At 53.0% G+C, this 23,233-nt stretch overlaps 2 protein-coding genes across 3 annotated transcripts in view; one reads left to right on the forward strand and one right to left on the reverse strand.

Moving 5' to 3' along the window:
* Positions 1–220: 220 nt before the first annotated feature.
* On the reverse strand, positions 221–8,023 carry Odf3l1 (outer dense fiber of sperm tails 3 like 1). 2 transcript variants are annotated; one of them, XM_047542056.1, is made up of 4 exons: positions 7,930–8,023; positions 2,551–2,661; positions 1,513–1,626; positions 221–935 (listed from the first exon to the last, which is right to left on the reverse strand). In XM_047542056.1, the coding sequence occupies exons 1-4, from the start codon at positions 7,964–7,966 to the stop codon at positions 454–456; spliced, it is 744 nt and encodes a 247-aa protein (XP_047398012.1). In that variant the 5' UTR covers positions 7,967–8,023; the 3' UTR covers positions 221–453. The 2 variants fall into 2 exon arrangements, with proteins under 2 accessions (XP_047398012.1, XP_047398013.1); XM_047542057.1 differs by lacking the exon at positions 7,930–8,023 and adding an exon at positions 4,913–5,051.
* Positions 8,024–14,642: 6,619 nt separating this feature from the next.
* Positions 14,643–23,233, forward strand: part of Cspg4 (chondroitin sulfate proteoglycan 4) — a 36,970-nt gene continuing 28,379 nt past the window's right edge. The window contains exon 1 of the mRNA XM_047540937.1: positions 14,643–14,814. Coding sequence (XP_047396893.1) covers positions 14,727–14,814 — 88 coding nt within the window. The 5' untranslated portion in view covers positions 14,643–14,726. The remainder of the gene's footprint in view (positions 14,815–23,233) is intronic.

The following is a 23,233-nucleotide window of genomic DNA, read 5'->3' on the forward strand; positions in this document are numbered from 1 at the left end:
TTCTAGAACTGGGGTAACCTCTTCCAGATCGACCCTCTTCCCATCCATAGGGCAATCCTGAGGCCCTGACAGGAGCAGGAGCTGCGAAAGCCACACCACAGTTAGCAGCAGAGTCAAGACTGGAACTCAGCTCTCCGGAGCGCCCGCCCAGGGCTTCGTGGAGTACGTGAGGCTGCCTGTCCTGGTGAGCCAGCCTGGAACTCCTCATTGACAGCACGCACAGTCCCTCTCCCAGTATCCCAGCCCCTCACCCAGAACGGGGCCCAAAGGAAGCCAGCAGTGAGTGTTTGCGAGACCAAGGAATGAGTAAACAAAAATATTTATCTAGTGCCTTCCGTGTGCTCGCCACTCAGCAGGCACCAGCTCTGCTACTTGCATCCTTGATCAGGTTGCTCAATTTGGCGTAGAAAAATAACCTCTGTGGGTGGGAGGGTGAGTGCACCAGCAGGGGCCTCAGTCACGAATGTCGGTGACCAGCGGGCACAGGTGGGGGGAGTGTTTGACACCCATGGTGAAAGAGGGTGTGCGGGGCTTGTGCACAGTGACCTGTTGGACATCGTGGGAGCCAGGGCCAGGCCGAAGCGTGTGGTCCAGTGGGTAGGCGAAGCGCCTGGCCATGCTGTAGATGGGGCTGCGGTTCTGGTAGATGGACGGCTGGGGCCGGGTGTGCATGGCTGGACCGGGGCCTCCTGCCACATCCTCCTTGTAGAACCAGTTCTTGTTAGAGGAGGTCAGACTATAGCAGGGGGCGGCTCGATAGACAGGGGTATTGGGCCCCAGTGAGACTGGCAGCTGGTATTGGTTGGGAGCCGGGTTGGGGTCCAACACTCTGAATGGACACCGGTAACCAAAAGCATAATGGGGAGCCCTGCGTTCCCCAGGGGGACGGATCTTCTCCAAGTTGTAGTGACAGGGGGCTGGGGTGGGGCTCAGGCCTGAAAGTGAGCAAAGCAGGGAGATAGGGAGGGGCTCACAGTCCCTGGCACCCAGCTGATGGGTCCGGAGGGAGCTATGGCTTCAGCACCACCTCAGCAGCAGGACAGGGACACCCTGACCCCTGAATGGGCGACAGGCAGGCAGAGGATAGCAAGATAGTCATTTAGGCCATCCTGACACCAATATTGTAACACTGTTGTCATCATATAAAAACTATCAGGGACATCAGCCTTGGGTTGTTAGTGTGCTGACATTGTCCCTGTAGCAGCATCAGGAAAATGTCCTGAGGTCACTACAGCCTGTGAGTGCCTTAGCATGGCAATATTGCAGCCTTCACATGAGCCCCATGACATCATAACACACAACCTGGCTTCTGGGCATAAACACTGTAACACAGACTTGGCCATGCCAGTGTGGAGACAGAGGAGTCTTGATGTGACATTGCAAGGACATGCCTCTATCCAAATATGCTGCTGCTTTGGCCCTACTCAAGTCCTAAGGAAGGCCCCCATCCCCTCACCCTTCCCACCTCCTGGCCTCCCTCCCCTGCCCACCTCCCTCTCCAGTCAATCTTACGCAGGTTGGAGATGCGCTCCTCCATGGGGACCTGGGGGCAGCTGGACATTCCAAACCGAGTTATTTTGGGATCCAAGAAGTAGTGAGGCCCAGGGCTGCATATGTCTGTGATCCCTGCAGGCAACGAAGGAGGGGCCCTGTCAGCTCCAGTGGCTGCCCCAGTGTCGACCAAAAGGAGTAGGGGCTCCTTTCAGATTCCTCTGGCTCTTAGGTCTTTGGAACCCTTGATTCTTCATCTGTAAAGTGGGACTTTTGGCACATAACCTGCTATTCTGAAGAACTTGTTCTGGGCTGGGGATGTAGCTCAGTGGTACAGCACTTGGCTAGCATGCACAAGGCCCTGGGTTCTATCCCCAAAATACCTTGTTCAGAGGAAGAGATGAAATAATAGCTGCACAGAAGCTTGGTCAGCCAAGCACTGAGGCATCGGCAGAGGTTTGTGCCAAGAAGTAATAATAGCCACTGTGGCTATTGTTAGTATTGAGAAAGGGCCCAGCCCAGGCCAGGGGAATCCCCTGCCAAAAAGGGTGTGTCTCCCCTCAAGGAGGAGCCTGGAAGACACCCTAGATCTCAGATCTCCCAATACACATGGCCTTGCCCCTGTCCAGCCTCTTTTCTAGCTGGTCTTGGCCAGCAACTCCAGTCTTCTGGGCCCTTCACTCCCTCCCTTCCCAGAAATTCTAGGCCACCTGGAAAGTTCTGGCATTCACAATTCCCAGAATCCAGCAGAACATGATGGTCAGAGCTCAGGGGTGACCAAAGGTGAGGTGGAGAAGAAGCCCTGCTCTACCTGCCAATCCAGGGTGCTGACATCCCTGCAGAGCTCCCTCCGAAGATCTGGCTGGGAGCTGACCGCACTGCTGCCTTCAGAGAGGCTGGGTCATGCAGGAATCCCTGCTGGCTTCCTTCTGTCCTACTCAGGGCAGACCTCAGCTCCCTGTGGCTGTGGCTACAGAGGATGGCTCCATGCCTCTCACTGCACCCACAATCTCCAACAGTAACCCCACCCATAGGGATGACAGGGTGGTGACCACTCACGCTTCTCTGAATGCCGTGTGTGCAGGGTGAATGCGGGCTCCTGGAACATGGAATTGTCATGATCTATGTAGCCTGTGCAGGATGGCCGGAGGTACTTGGCGGGCCCTGGACCTGTAAGGACAGACAGGGCAGCCGTTAGCCTGAGTCCACTGATCAGAGACAGAGGAAGCCCCAAACACAGAGCACCATGAGAACATTGGGGGTCTTGGCTCTTACTGTTACCCTACTGCCACAAATCCACTGTCCATCCAGCTGCTTCCTTAGGAAGACAGCATTAATAGATAAAATGCAGTTTCCCTGGGCGACAATGCAGAGTAAGAAAGGTAACAGTCGAAATTAATTGAGAACTTTCCCTGAGCCTAGTACCACGCTAAGCATTTGCTAGTTTATTTCAATGAAGCATCCCCAACAACTCTGCAAAGGAGATGCTCTTGTTTTCTCATCTTACATGTGAGACTACTGAGTTTTACAATTATCAGTCTATCGCTCCTCAAAGAAGAAATACAATGGCCAAAAGATATATGAAACCATTTTTAACATCTCTAGGGTTAGGGAAATGCAAAACAAAACTACACCGAGATATCATCTCACACCTGTCAGAATGGCAGTTGTCAAGAACAGAAATGATAATAAATACTGGAGAGGATGTGGAGAAAAAAGGAACACTTTATACTGTTGGTGGGATTGTAAATTTGTACAACCTCTATGGAAATCAGTATGGAGGTTCCTCAAAAGACTAAGCATGGGGGCTGGGGATATAGCTCAGTTGGTAGAGTGCTTGCCTCATAAGTACGAGACCCTGGGTTCAAATCCCCAGCACCACAAAAAAAAAAAAAAAAAAAAAAAGACTAAGCATGGAACCACCAAAAGACCCAGCTATACCACGCCTTGGTATTTATCCTAGAGAGTTAGAGTCAATAGAGTTTTATTCATCCATAAAGAAAAACAAAATTATGTTATTTGCAGGAAAACATATGGAACTAGAGACCATTATGTTAAGTGAAATAAGTCAAACTCAGAAGGTCAAGGGTCACATATTTTCTCTCATATGTGGAAGCTAGAGAGGAAAAAGGAAAAGAAAGGTGCTGGGGGGTGCTGGGGTCGTGGCTCAGTGGTGGAGCGCTTGCCTCGCCAGGTTCGATTCTCAGCACCACATAAAAATTGTTATGGTTTGGATGTGAGGTGTCCCCCAAAAGCTCACCTGTGAGACAATGAGAGAAGTTCAGAGGAGAAATGATTGGGTTGTAAAAGTCTTAACCCAATCATCAATTAATCCCTGATGGGATTAACTGAGTGGCAACTGAGGTGGTGGGGTGTGACTGGAGAAGATGGGAACTGAGACGTGTCTTTGGGGTATATATTTTGTATCTGGGGAGTGGAGACTCTCTCTCTGCTTCCTGATCACTGCGTGAGCTGGTTCCCTCTACCACAGTCTCCCACCATGATGTTCAGCCTCACCTAAAGCCCCGAAGAATAGAGCCAACCTTCTATGGACTAAGTCCTCTGAAACCGTGAGCCCTCAAATAACCTCTTCCTCCTTTAAAATTGTTCTGGTCAAATTTTTTAGTCACAGCAGCAAAAAAGCTGACTAAGACAAAAATAAATAAATAAAATAAAGGTACTGTGTTCATCTACAACTAAAAACATTCTTTAAAAAAAGGTGACAGGGGACAGGGATCTCATGAAAATCCAAGGGAGGTCCGTGAAGGAAAGGGACCAGGGGATGGGAGACAGGGAGGGAGGGGGGAAGTGCTGGGGATTGATATTGGCCAAATTATATTGTTATATTGTGTGCATGTTTGATTACATAACAAATCCCATCATTATGTACAACTACAATGCACCAATAAAAAAGTATGGAAAGAAAAAAGAGAACTAGAAACTTAAAAAGAAAATATGAAAACAGGAAGGAAAAAAAAAAAAAAAAAACCAGTCTGCCCAAGTCAGACAAGTCAGTAATGTCAAAATTCTGAGACATTCAGCCAGCAAAACCCAAGCATGTTATCACGACTTTAACCCACTTCCCACTTAGGGTAATAATCAGTCATTAGCAATATAGTAAGAATTAATTTGTCTGGTTTCTATTGAGAGTAAGATTGAAAGGAAGTGGAAGAGCTAAAGCTAGGGCTGGTGTGTAGCTTAGTGACAGTTTATTCACCTAGTGTGCCGGGGGCCCTGGGTTTGATTCCCAGCACCAGAAGGAAGGGAAAGCAAGACTAGGCTAAAGGCTTCTAATTCCTGGTTCAGCACCATAAGGCTTTGAGGTGAGTCTGGCAGAGGAGTGTGCTTTGCAGGAGGCAGGGCTGGCAGGCTGGGACACCCTCAGGGAGTGATCCCAAGCCCAGGGCGGGGCCTTTCTCACCTTTAATCATGGCCATGATGATAGGGGTCTGCTTTACCTCCTGCCATGAGGGCACTTGCACCTTCTTCTCTGGATGTTGTGCGTAGAACACATAGTTCCTGGCCTCCTTGGGCAGAGTCATGGCTAAGGCCAGGGAGGGGCTGACAGCAGCTACAGCCGAACCTGAGCCGCAGGCAAGGAGCTGGGGGGCCCCTGCCCCGGCCCCTCTGACCACTCTCTTCACTCCACCTCAGAGACCACGTGGGGGCCGGGCAGGAAGACAGTCCTCTGGCTTGAGCAGCGGAGGCTGTCTGGGGTGCAGCCAGCCGCAGGGCCCAGCAGGCTGGAGCTGGGGATGACATCACCACAGAACTTGGACTGTGAAACCCAGAGTGTTTATTTCCCCCAGTTGCCGTGGCGCCTGAACTGTGGCGAAGAAATTCTAGGCTCCGGGCTCAGTAGTGAAACCCTGAGAGCTCAGCCCCACTGCCTCCCACCCCAAGTGGGTGAAATGCTCAGGGGTCCCCAGGACCTTGGGTCTGGGGAGGGAAAGGGAGGGGTGGTGTGACATCCAAGCCAGCACCTCACTACCAGTGAGGGTGCCCTAAAGTTAGGGATAGGAGTGGAAAGGGTGAGTGGGATTGGTCATCGATGAAGGACTTCACCAGGCACACAGCCCCTGGGGCCCTCTACCCACTGCCCCTGCCCCTGCCACCTATCTCCCTGGCTCTGGATACTCTCCTCCTTCTGTCAAAGTCTGTTCTTCCCTTGGCAAAGGATTAGGCCAACTACTTTGCACTAAGGTGTGACTCTCTGATGGTCCCCACCCAGACTCCTTTTGCAGGACATGTATCTTTAAAGATCCATGTCAGTTCAAGGAATATTTGTTTGCTGGTGGCATTTCAAAGACATGGATTAGGAGGCAACTAAAGGAAGATAAAGCCATAAGAAGCCACTTCCCATGCTTATGGCCAAGAGCACCCTGGGGGGAGAGTGTGGCAGGAAACATTGAGGGGTAGGGAAGATTTCCAGCCCTATATAATTGATGGATGACCCCCAGGGCTGAGAAAATCCTGGAGACCCTTTCACCTCTATGAACCCAGGGGGCGAGAGGGCCTGGGGCCTGTGCACACCCACCAAGCCATGGCTCAGAGTGGGTCTGATGTGAACCAGCCAAGAGGTTTCTATTGTAGGAACCAGAGGGCGACTGGCTCTAAGAGGGCCTCTATGGCCACCCTCTCCAGAGAAAAGGAAAATGAGGCCAGAAAGGGTCAAGGACTTGCCCAAGTCTCCCATTACTTCAGTAGCAGTGTCTGGTCTCCTAGAGGGCACAGCATGCACGGCGCTCATTCCAACCAGCAGGCGTGAGGAGGACCTGGCTCAACAGTGGTCTGAGCATTCCTCAAGCCCCTCAGGAACAGAACTGAGGGCAGAGCCCCGGCCAGCGGCAGCAGAACACTCCCTGGGGCAACCAACCTCGGGTGCTCCCTCCTCACCCCCACCCCGTGAGCCCTGACCCCCCAGTGCTGATAGGGGCCAGATCTGGGCTGTGACCCCCACCTTCCTGGTGGGACGATCCAAGTACTTGAGACCCTGTGAGCCTCCCTGCCCTTCTCCCTACTGTTCCCGCGGCTCGTCCTTGCGCACAGTTCTCACGGGGAAGCTGAGCCACCCCACACCCAGCAGCCCCACGTCTCTCCGGCTCCTAGCACTCCCTTCACTCCATCTTTGATGGGAACCTAGATCATCCTCAGGTGGCCCTCAGCCTTCTCCAGAGCTGCTTGTTTTGATCCTCACAACCCCCATTTCTCAGTCTGTGACAAAAGAGGTCACTGGCCTCCTTGGGACCAGAGGGTGCTCCCTCCTTGTCACATGTACCATTTCTTAGGGTCCTAGTGTCCTGGAGTGCCCCTCCTCAATTCCTTACTGTCATCTGTCCTTCTTTTATGAAGGCCTGCTGGTGTCTAACTCCACTCCACCCCAACCAACCCCTGCCATTATCTGGTGACTTAGGCCTCCCCCAGTACCATCCCAATTCAATCCCCTGCCTCTCAAACACCTCTGCCAGCTCCTGCTCAGCCCCGCGCCCATCAGCAACCCTCGGCTTCTCCCCTCCTCCCACAGCACTGACTGTCCGCCTCCCCCTGAAACCCAGTGCCTACCTCCTATTCCTCTCGCTCTAGCACCCTCGCTGCACCAGTGGCCTGCCATCACTGAGACCCCACCACTGACCCTGCACTTCTTCCTCTTTCGTCAGGCCCCTCCTGCCGTCATGCCCTCAACCCTGGACTTGCCCTCCTGGCTAACTGCCCACCTCCACCTCTGGTCAATTGGCTCTCTCCCTCTCCCCGGGGATCATCTACAGCTTGGCTCATTTCCCTCCGTGAACCCAGCGATCCCTCTCAACCCCTGATCATCCACTCCTCAGCAGAGAAAACAGAGGCCATCAGACTGGACTCTGGCTGGAACCCTCTCCATCGCACTCAGACCAAAGGTATCTGCTGTCACCTGCTTCTACTTCCTACCTGGGGACCTACCCATTGCCCTACCTCTCTTTTCTTTTTCTTTTTCTTTTTCTTTTTTTTTTTTTTTTGGTACCAGGGATTGAACTCAGGGGCACTCAACCTCTGAGTCACATCCCCAGCCCATTTTGTATTTTATTTAGAGACAGGGTCTCACTGAGTTGCTTAGGGCCTCACTAAGTTGCTGAGGCTGGTCTTGAATTCAGAGATCCTCCTGCCTTAGCCTCCCGAGCCACTGGATTACAGGTGTGCACCACCATACCCATCTCATTTGGCATCCTCTTATGTCACTCTGAGGTCCCAAGTCCCCTCCACCTATTAAAAACCACCTCCCTGTCCCCACACAGTTCTCCATCACCACCTATCCCACCCCTATCCCCAGTTCACGAATTTCCCAAAAGAGACCATTATCCCTTGTGGCCTCTATTTTTGTCCCCCTTTCACTCCTGACTCACCGTGAGTTGACTCCAGGCCCACGGCTCCACCCAAATCAGGCTTGACTAGATTCCCACTGACCTGCATGTGGCAGCTGCGCCCAGTGGACACTTTTCATCCTCTTCTGGACTGGCCTCTTGGCAGAGCTGGATCAAAATGACCGACTACTCCCTCCTTTACCCAGAAATTCTTCCTGGTTCCAGAATGTTCTCCTGGTTTTTGTCTTCTGGGTTTGGCTGCCCCTTCACAGGCTTTCTTCTGGCTCTTCTTCCTCAGCCTGACCTTTCAACGTTGGCAAATGCTTATTACTTGCAAAGGGAAAAACAGTAACTTCACAGGGGCAGAGCCTGGTGGGCATCAAGTACTGCAAGTGAACATCCCAACAAGAGCACAAGCGGGTGTTGGTGGGACCCAGTATCACTGTCAGGGTGTCCCCACCAAGGAGACATGATCTGAATTTAAACTCAGATCAAGATTCACTCTACAAAGTAACTGTACTTGCCAAACACGGCAGTGTCACCAATGACAAAGAAATACTGAAACATTGTGCCATAGAAACTCAAAAAATAAGACAACTAGCTGGGGATGTTGGCTCAGTGATGGAGCTTGCCTAGCATGCGTGAGGGCCTGGGTTCCATCCCCAGCTCTGCAAAAATAGAAAAAAGAGCTGGGCATGGTGATACACTCCTGTATTCCCAGTGACTCAGGAGGCTGAGACAGGAGGATTTCAAGTTCAAGGACAGCCTTGGCAATTTAGTCTGTCTTGGGGAAAAAAAAAAAAAGGTGGTGGGACTGCGGATGTAACTCATTGGTAAAGTGCCTCTGAGTTCAATCTCCAGTATCAAATAAGGAGGAGAAGAAAAGAAACATTTGTTGAGTAAATGAATTAGTAACCCATTGATTGTTCAGAGAAACGCCACTCTCCCCATAAGAGCAGAGCCTTACTTCCTGAGTCCCAGGCACATGCTGGGTCTGGCTCTCTGAACTGCCATTCACAGTTGTGCAGGTTTGTATCAGTTATCTATTGCTGCATAACAATTTGCCCTCAAAAACTAGCTGCTAAAGCAGAAATCTCCTATCACACACAGTGCCTATGGGTCAGGAGTTTGGAAAGGACTCAGCTGGGTGGAGGGGTTCTGGCTCTAGGTCTCTCAGGTTGTCAGTCAAGGGGGCAGTTCTAGCTCTAGGTCTCTCGAGATGTCTGTAGGACCTGTAGTCATCCGAAGGTGTGTTTGGGGTTGGAAGATCAAGTGCAAGGTAGCTCATTCCCATGAAAGGTGAGCCACCATGAAAGGTGGGCAAGACACCTCAGCACCTCCCCATGGAGTCTCCACAGGCTGCTGGCTTCCCCGGAGCAAGCAATCAAAAGGGAGAAAAGTAGAAGCCACCGTCTATTTTTATGAGCTCACCCTGGAAATCACAGCATCGTTTCTGCAATGCCCTATTCAACAACGGAGGGAACTATACAAGGACACGAATACCAGCAGATGAGGAGCACTGAGGGCCACCTTGGAGGCTGGCTATCTCAAGGTTTTTCACTGTACAAGGACAAGTGACCAATAGGGACAGGAACTGAAATCCAAGAAATATATCTATATCTATCTATAGATCTATTGTTTGTTTTTTGTGTACTGACAATTGAACCCAGGGGTGCTCTACCACTGAGCTACATCCCAGTCCTTTTTGTTGTTTATTTTGAGACTGGGTCTTGCTAAGTTGCTTAAGGTCTCACTAAGTTGCTGAGAGTGGCCTCAAACTTGTGATCCTCCTGCCTCAGCCTCTGAAGTTACTGGGATTACAAGCATATCCAAGCTACATAGTATTGTAGGTTGTTACCATGAAATCTCCAGATGGGCTACAGGCATACCCACCAGCTTGCTCTAGGTGTCTCTTGGTTGTGAGCCTCTTTCTCCTCCAAAGGGACTCCTGAGAGTCATGTAGAGTGGGACCCTGGCCTAAATTATTGCCATCATCATAACCACCAGGCATTGCCTTTACAGATAAAGTCCCTTGTTGGAGGTCATCATCCAAGCGCTATACTTCACAGATTAGAAAAAAGGCACAGATAGGTGACTAGTCTGAGGCCACACAGAAAAGACTTGGCAGGACCTGACTTCTGGCTCCTTACCCCACATTCTTTCCACTGCCCTGCCCGGCCGCCCGCTCAGACCCACATCATCAGACCCACTGCAAACCTCAATCCCAAGTCCCAAGCAGGTACTTCTCATCCTTCTTTTGGGGGACCATCCCAGTCCCCAGAGATGCCTGCCCCATGCCAGACCCCAAGCAAGCCCATTCACAAATTTTCCATCCAGATGGGGCCTATTCAGCCTTCTCACAGAGTCCATCTCTGCAGGCAGCTGATGGCCACCAGGACGGCACAGCAAGGGTTAACAGCAAGAACTAATATTTAGAAATAGCACAACCCCAGGGGGAGTCAGCTGTGGCCAGCTGGTCGCAGCCACTGAAGCCACAAGCCTTTGTGGATGTGGTATGGCAGAGAGGAGCCTGCTCCTGGAGAACACAGACTCCGAGAGGGTCCTGGACTCCAGCCCCCAGCCCCGTCTTCCTAGGATGCTTGGGCGTGGCTCAGATCCTGCCTCCAGCCAGGGCAAAGCTCTCTATTGGCCTCCTGTCCTCAGCCGGCTCCCGAAGGCGGCAAAGATAACTTCTCAGCTTCTGAATTGTGTAATTGTTGGGACTCGCTGCTCCGCCCGCCTGAGCCTGGCTGTCTGCACTTGGAGGAGCCCCATGAATGCCTCAGGCAGTGGAGGAGCAAGACCACTCCTAGAAGAGGCCCCGGCAGGCGGCCAGACCTGGGACCCACTGCAGGGGAGCTCCCGATGGCGAGACCTCAGGGCCAAGCAGCCAGCGCCGAAAGCCTATGTCCGCTCGCACACTGGTGGCCTAGGTTCTGTGTCCTTCACGGCAGAGGGCCAATTCCCTGAGGACAGGGCCTGGGCAACTGGAGCACACCCTTGTTCAAGCACCACCCCATCTAGGGCACAAGCACATGCCATTTACCAGCAAGAAGGATTTGGCCACAGGCTCCTCGGGTGGGGCCCAGGAAGTCAAAGAGCAAAACACCCTGGCTGAGGGCAGGGCGGAATCACAGCCACTGCCAGAGCGGGTACACTTAGTCCAAGAAGCTGGGGTAAAAGTGACCAGGAGCACCTGGCCAGCACGCATGGCTGAATCCTGGCAGGGAAGTGGGTGTTGCTGGGCTCTGTTGCCTATTTCTCCCAGGACACCCAGAGAAACTGAGGCAGCGTCCACCCCAGATCCTGGGAGCTTTGGAGAATTTTGAATCCTCTTTCACTCGGGGCGAGGACTCCATCTTCATTCTTCCAGTGTGTTTTTTTGGTACAAGAGATTGAACCCAGGGGCGCTTAACCCCTGAGCCCATCCCCAGCCCTTTTTTATATTTTATTTAGAGACAGGGTCTTGCTGAGTTGCTTAGGGCCTTGCTAAGTTGCCAAGGCTGGCTTTGAATTCGTGATCCTCCTCCTGCCTTAGCCTCCCAAACACTTGGATTACAGGTGTCTTCCAATGTGCTCTGAGTCTCCTTTCCTTGCCACCTGCCATGTGCCCTGTCCTGTGCTTTGCTGGGAAGAGGTCAGCTTAGCGGGGGTTGAGGAGGCACTGACTGCACCTCTTGACCCAGCTAGGCAGGCCCCAGAGAGAACCAAGAGAACTACAGAGATCAGTAGTCCAGGGAGTCTTTGGGAAGAAAGGTCAGCATGTGAGAAGGAGGGCTTCCTAGAGGAAGGTGAGCTGTGACCAAGGACAGTCAGAGACAGTTGCCCAGGATGCCTGGCCAACCCAAGCCTAGGAGAGTCATGGCAAAGATTGGCGGGCAGAGGGGAGGCATGAACCAGGCTGAGGATGCCAGGGAGGCCCAGGTCAGCTCTACTCAGTTCAGGTTTGCCAAGGAGGCTGAGGAGCAGGGGCTGCCCGCATCCAACAGCCTTGTTCTGAGGCAGCAGAAGGCATTCAGAGATCAGTTCCAAAGTGGTATGGGGGCTTCAGCTTTCTGCCAGTCTGGCATGACACTACTCAGCATCAGCCCCGGGTTCAAGACGCAGGCTATGGGCTAAACAAAGGCCACTCCCAAGTGCACCAGAACCCCTGCATCCCTTTTGATCTGAGCACCTTAGATTCCTTATCTGTAAACATGGACACTGCCTTCTAACACACACACTCCCTTGCCTGTCAAAAGCCCAGGTGGGTATTTTGTAAACTGGGAAGCCTCAGTAGAGATGTGAGAGCTTGGTTATTGCTAGGTGCCTGGTTGTCTTATTTTTCCAGGCCTGTGTTTCTTTGCCCAGCTAGCAACAAGGCAGGAGGAGGCACTGAGCTAATCCCGACTCGAATCTGAGCTGTGGGCAGCAGTTCCCTATCTGGAAGCGTCACAGACTTACAGACGACTCCGGGTGGTGGTGGGTGAATCTGTGGATGGGGATCAGGGAAGATGGAAGCAGATGGGGACATAGAGCAGGTGGACAGCTCCACCTAAGTTTTTGACGTTTATGAATCAAAAAAGAAGAGAAGCAAAACTGTCTCTCTCTCTCTCTCTCTCTCTCTCTATATATATATATATATATATATACATATATATATATTTTTTCATTCCTAAAAAGAAACTCTTTTCCTTCAATCTTCTGAGCCACCCCCACTCCTCAAGCCCTGGACCCAAGCTTGACCAGTATTTTCCCCTAACAAGGACCAGGTACCTTGCTGACTCAGAAAAAGGAAAAATAAGGGACATATTGTAGAAGCAATGGCTTTACTGCCACTGAGGCCAGCTGGGCATAGCTCACATGCCAGGCCCACTAGGATGCCCAGATGAGAGTTCTTAGGTTTGCCAAAATTCCCATAGAATAGCAATAATTGGCTTCTTAGTGAGCCCAGCAGGCACTTATTGAACACCTACTATATGTAGCTGCCTCTGGAATGGAAAATTCAAGGTTCAAAGCTAATGTTCCATCAAAGCAGGTGATACATATTAAGCTGTATTTAAACTGAAACACAGGGATGAGCTTGGCACAGTGGCACATGCCTGTAATCCCAGCAATTTAGGAAACTGAGGTAGGAGGATCAAAAGTAGGTAGGAGGATCGAAAGTTTGAGGCTGACCTCATCAACTTAGTAAGACCCTCAGTAACTTAGTGACCCTGTCTCAAAATAAAATTTTTAAAAAAAGGTCTGGGGATGTAGCTCAGTGGTAGAGTACCCCTGGGATCAATCCCAGTACTGGGGAAGAGAGAGAGAAGAAAGAAACAGGCATGTTGAAGACAAAAGACAAGCATTTCTTGAGTACCTATACTGTATATCAGCCTGCTGGGATAGGCCCTGGCAATACAATAAAGCATTTTATCATCACAAACCCAATTTTATAAACAAAGAAACGGAGACACAGAGATGAAGGAACTAGCTTAAGCTTAGACAACCAAGTAGAAGAGCTGGGATTTGAGCCCAGGTCTGTCTGCGTCTAAGACCAGTATTCATAACCACCACAGGGACCAGCACCCTCACACCATGTGACGGCAGTGAGAGCACTGGACTTGGGCTCAAAGACCCAGTTCCACCTATTAGGAGTTATGTAGATTTGCTCAAGTCCTTTACTCTCTCCTGCAAAATGGGGCTCAATTTTGTTACAAACTATGAAGTGCTATACCCACTGAAGAACTGTTGCAGGTCAAGGGGAGGGACTGATAAGAGGGTGGGAGGTTAGATGGGGTTGGGTGTGGAGTAGGTAGGCTGATGGAGGGATTGGGGTGCGGGAAGGGAGGGAGAGCATTCTAGGGGTTCTCTTCCATTCCTTTACTACATAAGAAACCAAGGACAGGCAACCCCAATGCTGGGTCTGGGCAAAAACAGGCTAGAGCCTCTAGCACCATCAACTCCATGAAAATATTGCCCTTTCTCTAACTCCTGCTTGGGACTAGGCAGAAAGTTCTTGCCTGGGAGGGAGCCAGGAGAAAGGCCCCATCCTGAAGCTGTTAGGTAGGAGCTAAATCCAGGGCCAGATTTCCAGGAGGCAGTCCCAGCAAATGAAAACACCCGGATTTTTAGGTGGGGAGGCCTAAGCTCCTGAGCCCAAATGGTCAGGGACCTACTCTTCCCCTGAGGCTTTGTAAGAACCACCTCCTGGTCTGAGCCAGTTTCCTCCTCCGTGAAAAGGGGAAAGGGGTAGTCCTCACCCACCTTGCAGCTTACTTTGAGGCAAATAATACCACAAGATTGAGCATTCTTCCACCCTGTGGGAGAGTCCAGACATCTCTCCTTCCCAGACAGAGGTCAAGGTGTCAGGACCAGTGATTAGAGCCCTGCAGAACCTCCTGGAATGGAGTTCTGAGGAGGCCTCAGTCAAGGCGGCCTAGTGGGGTGGTGGGCTTCTGTCCCTCCTTAAGCCGGGAGTTTGTGAAGACACCCCATCAACCCTACAAGAGCAGAAGAGAAAGAAGTGAGGGGATGGCCCAGCTCCTGCCTCCTCCCAGAGGGTGTCTTCAGAGGTCCTGGGGTCAGAATTTAGAAGGGCCGGACCCTTCTGGGACTTTGTCCCAAATCTTCAGGGTGGAGCCTGGGTCTGACGGAGCAGTAAGGGTCCCCTCGCCCCTGCTCTGGAAGGAGGAGCTTAGCACGGGCCCTTTAAGAAAGTTGGGGGTGGGGGCAGCCGGAGGGAGCCCCCGCCTGCCCGCCCTCCCGAAACCCGAGCGCGGGTCGGCGCCTGCCCCGCCCCCCGAGTTAAGTACCGCGGGCGCGGAGCCCCAGCCCCAGCCCCGCTGCTGAGCCTTCTCCGCTGCCACTTTGCTGTCGGGACTCAGGACTCGGCACTCCGCTACGCGTCGCGCAAGTCCTGCCGCCCAACCCGCCGCGATGCTCTCCGGCCCGCGGCCCCCGCCTCCAGCCCCCGCCCTGGCCCTGGTTCTGACCTTGGCTCTGTTGGCCCGACGGGCATCTGCAGGTGAGTGAGGGGCCTGAGACCCCTGGCTGGAGCTATGAGAGGTTCCTCAGAGGGAAAAGGGAACAGAGGGGCCAGAAGTGGCCCCCAGATTAGCAGTCAAGGGGTCTGTGCTTCCCCTGCTCCAGGCTGGGGTCTCCAGAGGTTCCACCCTGGAGTGGACACGAGGATCCCTAGCGAGAGCTCTTGATTTGGGTTATGGGGGACTCTGGTTGTGAGATTGTCCAGCTTAGGTGACCAGGGGCCCTGGAGTCAGATCGCCTAGGGCGTGGCTCTGCCCTCTGAAATTGTCTAAGCCACCCACTCACTGGGGCTGCCTCAATGCCATCCTGGCTCTGCGTGCCCGGCAGACTTGGGGTGACCATGTAGGTGCCCTTTGTCACCCAGTGACAGAAGCGGACACCCCAGCTGCAGATGCCCTACGCCACCTATGGGGACTGCTGTGTGGCGGGAAATGAAGAGGAAGCCACCCTGCCCCACCCTGTGTATAGGGCCCCCCACACCTCAGCCATCACCTCCTGCTACTGCCCCTGGCCCCATTGGTCCCAGGTGGTCTTTTTTTTTTTTTTTTTTTTTTTGAAACGGGATCTCACTAAGTTGCTTAGGGCCTTTCTTGGTTACTGCACTGGCTTTTAATTTGCAATCCTTCTGCCTCAGCCTCTTGAGTCCCTGGTATTACAGGCCCGTGCCACTGCACCTGGCTCCAGGTGGTCTCTCTGGCCCCTGGTCCCTGCGGCCACCTCCCCTCTTCCTTCTGCCTTTGTCTTCTGGTCCCTTCTCTTCTCTCCTCACTGAGAGGGCCTGGTGAGTGACAGGACCACCCATCCTTCAGCCTCCTAGAGGCAGGGCCAGTACCCCTCAAATATCCTGTGCCCCAGGAGGGGCTTGTCCCTTAGACAGCCCCAGGCAACCATCTCCATGCCACACCTCCCTGTCCCTAGCACTGGTGCCCCAGCAGGGGCTGAATGAAAATTTGCCTTCTAAAAGGTGCTGGCCTGCCTCCCCTCTGTCACCATGCCAGGAATCTCAACATTACAGCATTTTCCTTTAGTGAAGGCATAGTCTAGTTATGCCATAAGAACTGTGGCCTCGGGGCCCATCAGTCATTACTACCCATGTATGAATCAGTGCTTCAGCCTACATCTTTCGGAACCATTCCTAAGAGCAACTCTGAGCAGAGGAAGGACCTGAGCCTCCCTTCCAAGGGCCCAGGCCACACCCTTCTCCCCATGAGATGGGGAAGCCAGTTCTAAAGGAGGGCATCACGAGGTGCTCCAAAGGGAAATGAGTCAGGGAGGACCCCCCTGTACTAGGGTGAGTCAGAGCTGGATCGCTGGGCTCCCTGGTTCTGCTGCAAGGACCCAATCTCCTAAGATCTCAGGGCCTAGGTGATGGGTGGGCTTCCAGAGACATGGGAAGGGGGCATCTAAGGTGACTGGGGAGGTCAGCTCATCCAGCCTCCAACCAAGGGAGAGTCCCCAGCACCCCCGCCTCCTTGGGTTTCAGTGAGAGGCAGTCTTTAAAGACCACCAGCAACGTGGGCATCATGCTGGGCAGTGTAGGTCTCTGAAAGGGAAATGCTGAACTTTGACTCATTCAAGAGACAGAAGAGCAGATTAAAACTCAAACAGCACTCTGGGCATGGGGGCACCCTCCTGTAATCTCAGCAGTTTGGGAGGTTAAGGCAGGAGGATTACAAGTTCAAGGCCAGCCTCAGTAACTTAGCAAGGCTCTAAGCAACTTGGTGAGACCCTATCAAAATAAAAAATGAAAATGATTGGAGATGTGGCTCAGTGTTAAAGCACACGTGGGTTCAATCCCCAGTTCAAAAAAAAAAAATCCTAGTTGTATATGCAAAGATCCTAATGAAAAGTATGGAACAGAGAAAATCAGGAGTAAGCTAGACATGGGGATCCTTGAGACAAGCCCTGGAGTCTAGCAAGGGAGTCAGCATTCCAGTCCTCGCCTGGGCAAGGGAACTGAGGGGGTGTAAGCTGAGGGGTGTTGGGATCAGAAGGCATATTTTGAGCACAGGCCAAGGAGAGCCATTGGGCTGGGGCATTGAAACCGTAAATGGCAAAATGAAGCCCGTAGCCTATGCCCAGTTGGCCATGGGAAGCCAATGAAGGCTTTAGGGCAGGAGAGTAGCATGGTGCCTATGGAATTTTATAACATTAAACTGACCCCTGTCTTTAGGATTTGGAAATGGGGAGGGGGTGAAAGAGCTGGTATTCTCACCCCCACCCCACCATGCACTGTCACCCCCCACCCCCATACCAGGCAGAGCTCCTGTCCAACAAACCCATCTGTCACCATGCCTGGCCCAGTTCCCTGCAATAGGGGCAGCCCCTACCTGAGGAAGGCTTCACTCTCCACTGTCCTGGGGTCTGTCCTGCATTCATCCACAGCCTGGGAGTTGGGCATTCTTGGAAATCATTGGGGCCAACTTCCTATCTGTACAGATTAGGAAACTGAGACCCCAGGGAGAAAGCAAGGTGTTCTAAGTCCCATGGAGAACCCCAGCTGCCCAAGCAGAGCCCCCGGCCCTGCTTCATTATGACATATAGATGATAAATGTGCATCCAGCTCCTTCCAGGCCTGATGGGAGGAACAGGCACTGGGGGAGATGGGATGTGAGCCAGTGCCTGAAGGACAGGCACAGAAGAAAGGAGATGGTATTTCTGTCCATGTGAAAAAAATCTGGGAGGTCAGAGGGAGCGCAGAGCATGCAGAGACCATGGCTCTGTATCTCTTCTTTGGCCTGGCCAGGCTTGACTGTGAAAGTCAGAGTGTGAGGGATTGAAGTGGGACCCCCGTGCAGTGCCTGGCCTGCAGGGTTTCTGTGTTACCTGGGTAGGAACTCTGAACTGATGAGGTACTGTAGAGAGCAGGGCAGGGGCCAGAGCCCTTGTCTTAGCCCACCCAGACTCTAGAAAAGCTGTCCCAGAACCAAGTATAACTGAATCCCCCTCCTGCACCCACCAGCCTAGGCAGGATAAGAAGGGCCTTTCAGTACTGCTGCTGCTAGGGGTGGGGGCCGGCTGGGGGAGGGTGGGCCACGCCAGGTGGGCCCTGTGGCTGGCGACAGGAGGGGGCCAATGTGTGTGCAGCTCGCAGAGGAAGTGTATAGGCTGCCTCTGGGAACTGGGCGTGCTGCCCAGGAGGGTGGGCAAGGGAGGGGGAGTTGGAAATAGCCCTGACGTCCACTCTCACTGGCGCACACAGATGTCGGTGCGCTTAAGAGGACGTGTAGACACACAGACCACGGGCACAGCGTCTCTCACCAACCTGGACAAAGTGACTGGGACCAGCAGCCCATCTTGGGCCCCTACCTCACAGTTCTGGACCTTGGGGAACAGTGAACCAGGGTGGGTCAAAGGTTGCTGTGCTGAACTGGTGAGCAGGAGCAGGTGAACTGGGGGGCTGTGGATCCAGGGCTTGGGCCTGCTCCCTCTGCTCCTTCACTGCCCTCCTGGTGCCATCTAGCTCCCTTCTTACCTCCAACATGCCCTCTGCCCTGGCATGTATAGAACCTTCTAGAATTAGACTTTCTCCAGGTGCAGGTATAGCATGGGTTTCAGACTGACTGTATTCAGACTCCTTCCTGAATTTCTGTGAATAATTTTGGAATGAACTGAATTCAAATGAACAGCTCTGTGCTTGAATCCTCCCTGAGGTAGGGGTTCCTAGCTCTCCGCTTCTCAGGAGGCTCCTTACCTCCAAACAGGGCAAAGGAGGGAGCCACCTTATCCCTGAGCTCCAACCTCCAGAGACACCTCTTGGTGGGCACTGGCCGTGTTATAGCAGCACTGCTGGTTGGGAAACATCCCGGTGTACAGATGAGGAGACCAGGGCTCAGGGAGAGGCAGCAGTGTCCTCAGGTCACTCCTTGGACACTCAGGCCATGTCATCCTGACCCATGCCCAACAGCAGTGAACCCTCCTGGATCCAGCTAGGTGGCCCACCCTGCAGGGGGCTCAGGCCCTCCAGCAGGGAGAGAAAGCTCCCTGCTCCATCCAGAACTCCATTCCTGTCCCCCATATCCCTCCAGCAAGGGTCCCCCACTTCTCCAGATCCTCTCTGTGTTCTCACAGCAGAAGCAAATCCCTTTCAAAAATCTCCCACCCCTTAGCTAGGGTGACAAATGAAGCCACCTTTGTCTCAGATGTAAGGTGGTCCCCTGTGGCTGCTGTCATGGTGGCTTGGTGGCATAGGCGGGCCTGGCCAGAGACAGTGCCTGTCTTGTTGACCATTTCTCCCTCCTGCTCAGTGCCTACCCACGCCCAGCCGGCTCATAACTCTGCCAGTTCTGGTGTGCATTAGTCAGGCCGCCAGCCATGCCTCATGCTAAAACGTTTCAGTGTGTGTGTGTCTCTCTCTGGTGGCTTAACTTTGGGTGTCCTGGTGCATCAGCGAGGCTGCCTCTTTCCCCAGACTCTACTGAAAAACCCCCCACCCCAGACCAGCTCATCCCCTGCCCTGGTTCAGCAGCTCAGAGAAGGGAAGCTGCCGACCCAGAGTCACACAGCGCCTCCTGTAGGTCTCCCTGACCTTCGTCCCTATTCCCTGACTTGGGTGGCAGCCTCGCCCACAGGACCAGCAGCTGTTCTGCTTTCTCTAGGCTCTCCATCATATGACTGAGCTCAGAGCTGGGCCCGCAGAGGGCTTGGAGGCTTTCCAACTGCCTCTTACACCTGAGCCCACCTGGAGGCAGTGGAGCCTGGGAACATAGGACACCTTCCCACCCCAATTCATACCTAGCAGTTCCCTGAACATATATGTTCATAGATTGGGTTTTGTGTAAGATGTGGTCTTGATAGAGGGTTCTGTGACTTTATATATATATGTGTGTGTGTGTGTGTGTGTGTGTGTGTGTGTGTATTTAGATGTTGATAGACCTTTATTTTATTTATTTATTTATATGTGGTGCTGAGAATTGATCCCAGGCTAGGCAAGTGCTCTACCATGAGCCACAACCCCAGCCCCTAGAGGGTTCTATGACTTTAAAAAGAAAAAAAAAAAATCTTTGAAACCTTCCTGGCTTTCAAAGATTCTCAAATAAGACTGATACCAAGGTTCCTTGGAAGATGTCCTTCCCTAGGTAGTGCAGTCTAGGAGCCTGAAGGTGGGGAGCAGACCAGGACCCCAGATTCCTGGCAGCCAGGCCTGGGAGCTCTGGGTCTCTCCTGCCCCAATTCCCACTCCTGCTCCTCCTGAAACAGTGTAACATCCCTGAACACCCAGCGGGGCAAGAGCTTCATTGCCTCTGTGTCTGTGGGGCACAACGATACTATTACTATACTGTGCTCTTCTCGCCCTCCAGGGTATCAGCCTCCATGTTCAAGGTTATCCCATGTCCCAGGGATGACTGGTGAACTAGGCCATCAGATGATCATCCGTTATTCCCAGCACCCTTCCACCTCTGTCCAAGCTGTTCTTTGCAGCTGGCCTTCTCTCTCCCCCATCCTTCAAGGTTCAACCCAGCATCACACCCCCTGGGAGTCTTTTCTAACCACAGATGACCATGAGACCCACAGCCTGGTCTGCCTCTGCCTCTATTTTGGGGTCCTGACCCACTCTCACTGGCCCTCTGCCTCCTGGTTCATGTCCTTCATCACTCTGACACCTAGCATGTGTGTATGTGTATGTGTGTGTGTGTGTGTGTGTGTGTGTGTGTGCGTGCATTCACACGCGTGCGCGCACACACACACACACTGTGCTGCTCAGCAAGCTATGGTAAGGAGAGTGTCCAGCTCCTGAGCCAGTAGCCCTAGGGGAAACCCCCAACTCAGGACACACAGCCCTCAGCTCCACAGACAGGGCAGGGCCTCTTGCCTGGACCCGTCTGCTCTCTGGGGACCTAAAGGGAACTGGGAAGAGGAGACCAACTTCCGTTCCCACCTAAGAGCAACCCCTTCCCCCGCCCACATTTCAGGAGGGGGCAGCTATAAATATCAGTGAGCCCAGGATGCTGATTCCCATGACACCAACCCCTCCCTGCCCCCTTCGCTTGTGCACAGCAGCTGGGGCCAGGCTGGCTCTCCTGCAGCTGGAGGCCTGCCAGGGAGGCCTCAGGCGCGCGCGCGCACACACACACACACTCTTCCCACCCAGATCAGGGAAGGAACAAATCACCCTTTACCCTTTTTGGGAGTCTCCCCTCTTCTCCTTCTGAGTCCTCAGCTCCCTAGGGGACTATATTTGGTGGGGGGGCGGTAAGCAGGAGTGGTTACTAACATGGTAGGAGAGAGTTTGCGATTGCATTCCAGCCCTACCATTCTGTGTGACCTTGGGCAAGTGACTTGGCTCCTCTGAGCTTCTCAATTTTCTCCTCTCGAAAATGGAAATAAGCCAGGCATGGTAGTGTATGCCTGTAATCCCACAACTCAGGAGGCTGAGGCAAGAGAATTGCAAGTTCAAGGCCAACCTCAGCAACTTAGCAAGACCCTAAGCAACTTAATGAGACCCTGTCTCTGATTTTTAAAGAGGGCTGAGGATGTGGCTCAGTGGTTAATTACCCCTAGGTTCAATCGCTGGTACAAAAAAAAAATAAACAAAAAGCCTCCTGGCTCTTACATGTGTTGAGGATTAAGCAAGATTCCTGACTTGAAATAAATGCTCGGCCGGTGTCTGCACCTGAGGTCACTGTAATCGTTACTACCATGTTCATCCTGGACTGGGGCAGGCAGCAATGTGGGAGCTCCCATCAGGGACCTTTAGGAAAGGTTCCAAGGCAAGAGCTCAGAGGAGGTGGCTCTGTGACAGGATCTGTGTGGGACCAAGTGATGTGGCACAGGGGAAGTGGCTTTCCAGGATGGCAGCAGCTGGCCTCCAGCCCAGTACCCTACAAAAAGTGGGAGGCAGGGAATCTGAATCGTCTGAGGGTGCAAAGGCCCACAGGCCCTAAGCAGAGCACAGGAGCTGGAAGGCAGCAAGAACTCAGTCAGTGAGGGTTGAGCCACTGACCAAGTAGAACTCAGACCTTGTCCCCAGAACAGGTGGCTGGGGAGAAGAGAATGAGCACCAGGACTATTTACAGGCAGCCTAGAAGCCTATCCTTATGTCGCTCTCTGCCAACCTGTTAGGAGTTTCCTCTTGCTACACCTAGACTCTGGCCAAAGCTCAGTGACACAAGATGGTTCAACTGCCAATGGAGCTATTAACCACTACCCATGATAAACAATGGTGGCTGCATCATGAGGAGCAGAAATCCAGACTAAAGGAGGTGAAGGATCCTCTCTGGGATGTTGGTAATGCCTGAGGTCCCTCTATGTTTGAAATTAGAGATGGCTAGAGTGGAGCAAGCAGCCTGAAGCAGTGACCCCTGTAGGGTCTCTCTGGATAAGGGGCTGCCAGAGCCTAGCCTCCAGATTGAGATCCCTTTGTGTGGACAGTCTCTGACTTCACCTCCAAAGGGATAACTCTTCTCCACAGGCCACTGGGAGAGAGTGAGCTCCCCAGATGTGTGCTAGAAGAATCCAGGTGCCTGCCCTGGGCCAGGTTTCCATCTCCAGGCATCTGGGGCCAATGTGCTTCTGGCCACCCATCTGGAACACCCCCCAGCCCTTCTAGGGGAGGATAATCAAACGGGTTCTGTTCTTTCGACTACTGACAGCCCCAGGACGAGGGAGATTGTTATAGGGATCTGAACCTGTGATAAGTCAAGATACCTGGCCCTACTGTGTTGGCCTTGCGCACATTCCTGGCCCCCTCTGGGCCTCTGAGTGGGATCGTCAGTCTTCCAGATCAGCTTTAAATTTCTGAGCTCAAGCCTCTTGAGAACAGGACAGGGGAAGTGTGCTTCTGTCCAGAGAAAGCAAACTCTTCATCCGGATCACACAGCAGGGCAGGCAGGTCCTGAAATGGGGCTGAGAGGCAACCTGGGCTTCCAGAGCTCTCCGGCATTGGGAAATTACTTTCCTAAGTTGGCACAGAGCCCTGGGGCTCTCCCAGGATGAGGGCAGCAGCTCCTCTCCACCCCCGGTTCCCATCTTCTCCCCCCAACCCTGCCCGGCCCCAGCCCCACCCTGCCAAAAATAAACCCAGACCACCCCATCTGGTACCCGACAGACCCCCCCGCCCTTCACAGCCAGTTGAGTCACTGCTCGGAGCTGCTCCTTTTTTAACTTCTGAGTCACTGGTTGTGGCTCTGGCTCCAAGACACATGCCCCAGGCTGTAGTCACCCCCGAGCCCTTAAGAAGCACAGCCAAGAGAGGGGTCTGAAGAGAGGCTGGCAGCAGGTGTGTGCCCCTCCGTGGCCTCAGCTTGTAACCTCTCAGGCCTGGGGACTCCCTCCCAGCAAACCAGAGACCAGAGCTGTCCCCAAGAGTCCTGGCTTTGCCCTGCCCCCTACATCCATCTGAGGACCTTGGTAATGGGGCTGGGGATGCAGCTCGGTGGTTGAGCACTTGCCTAGCCTGC

Source organism: Sciurus carolinensis, chromosome 2, assembly GCF_902686445.1.
Source record: "Sciurus carolinensis chromosome 2, mSciCar1.2, whole genome shotgun sequence".
Lineage (NCBI taxonomy): Eukaryota > Metazoa > Chordata > Mammalia > Rodentia > Sciuridae > Sciurus > Sciurus carolinensis.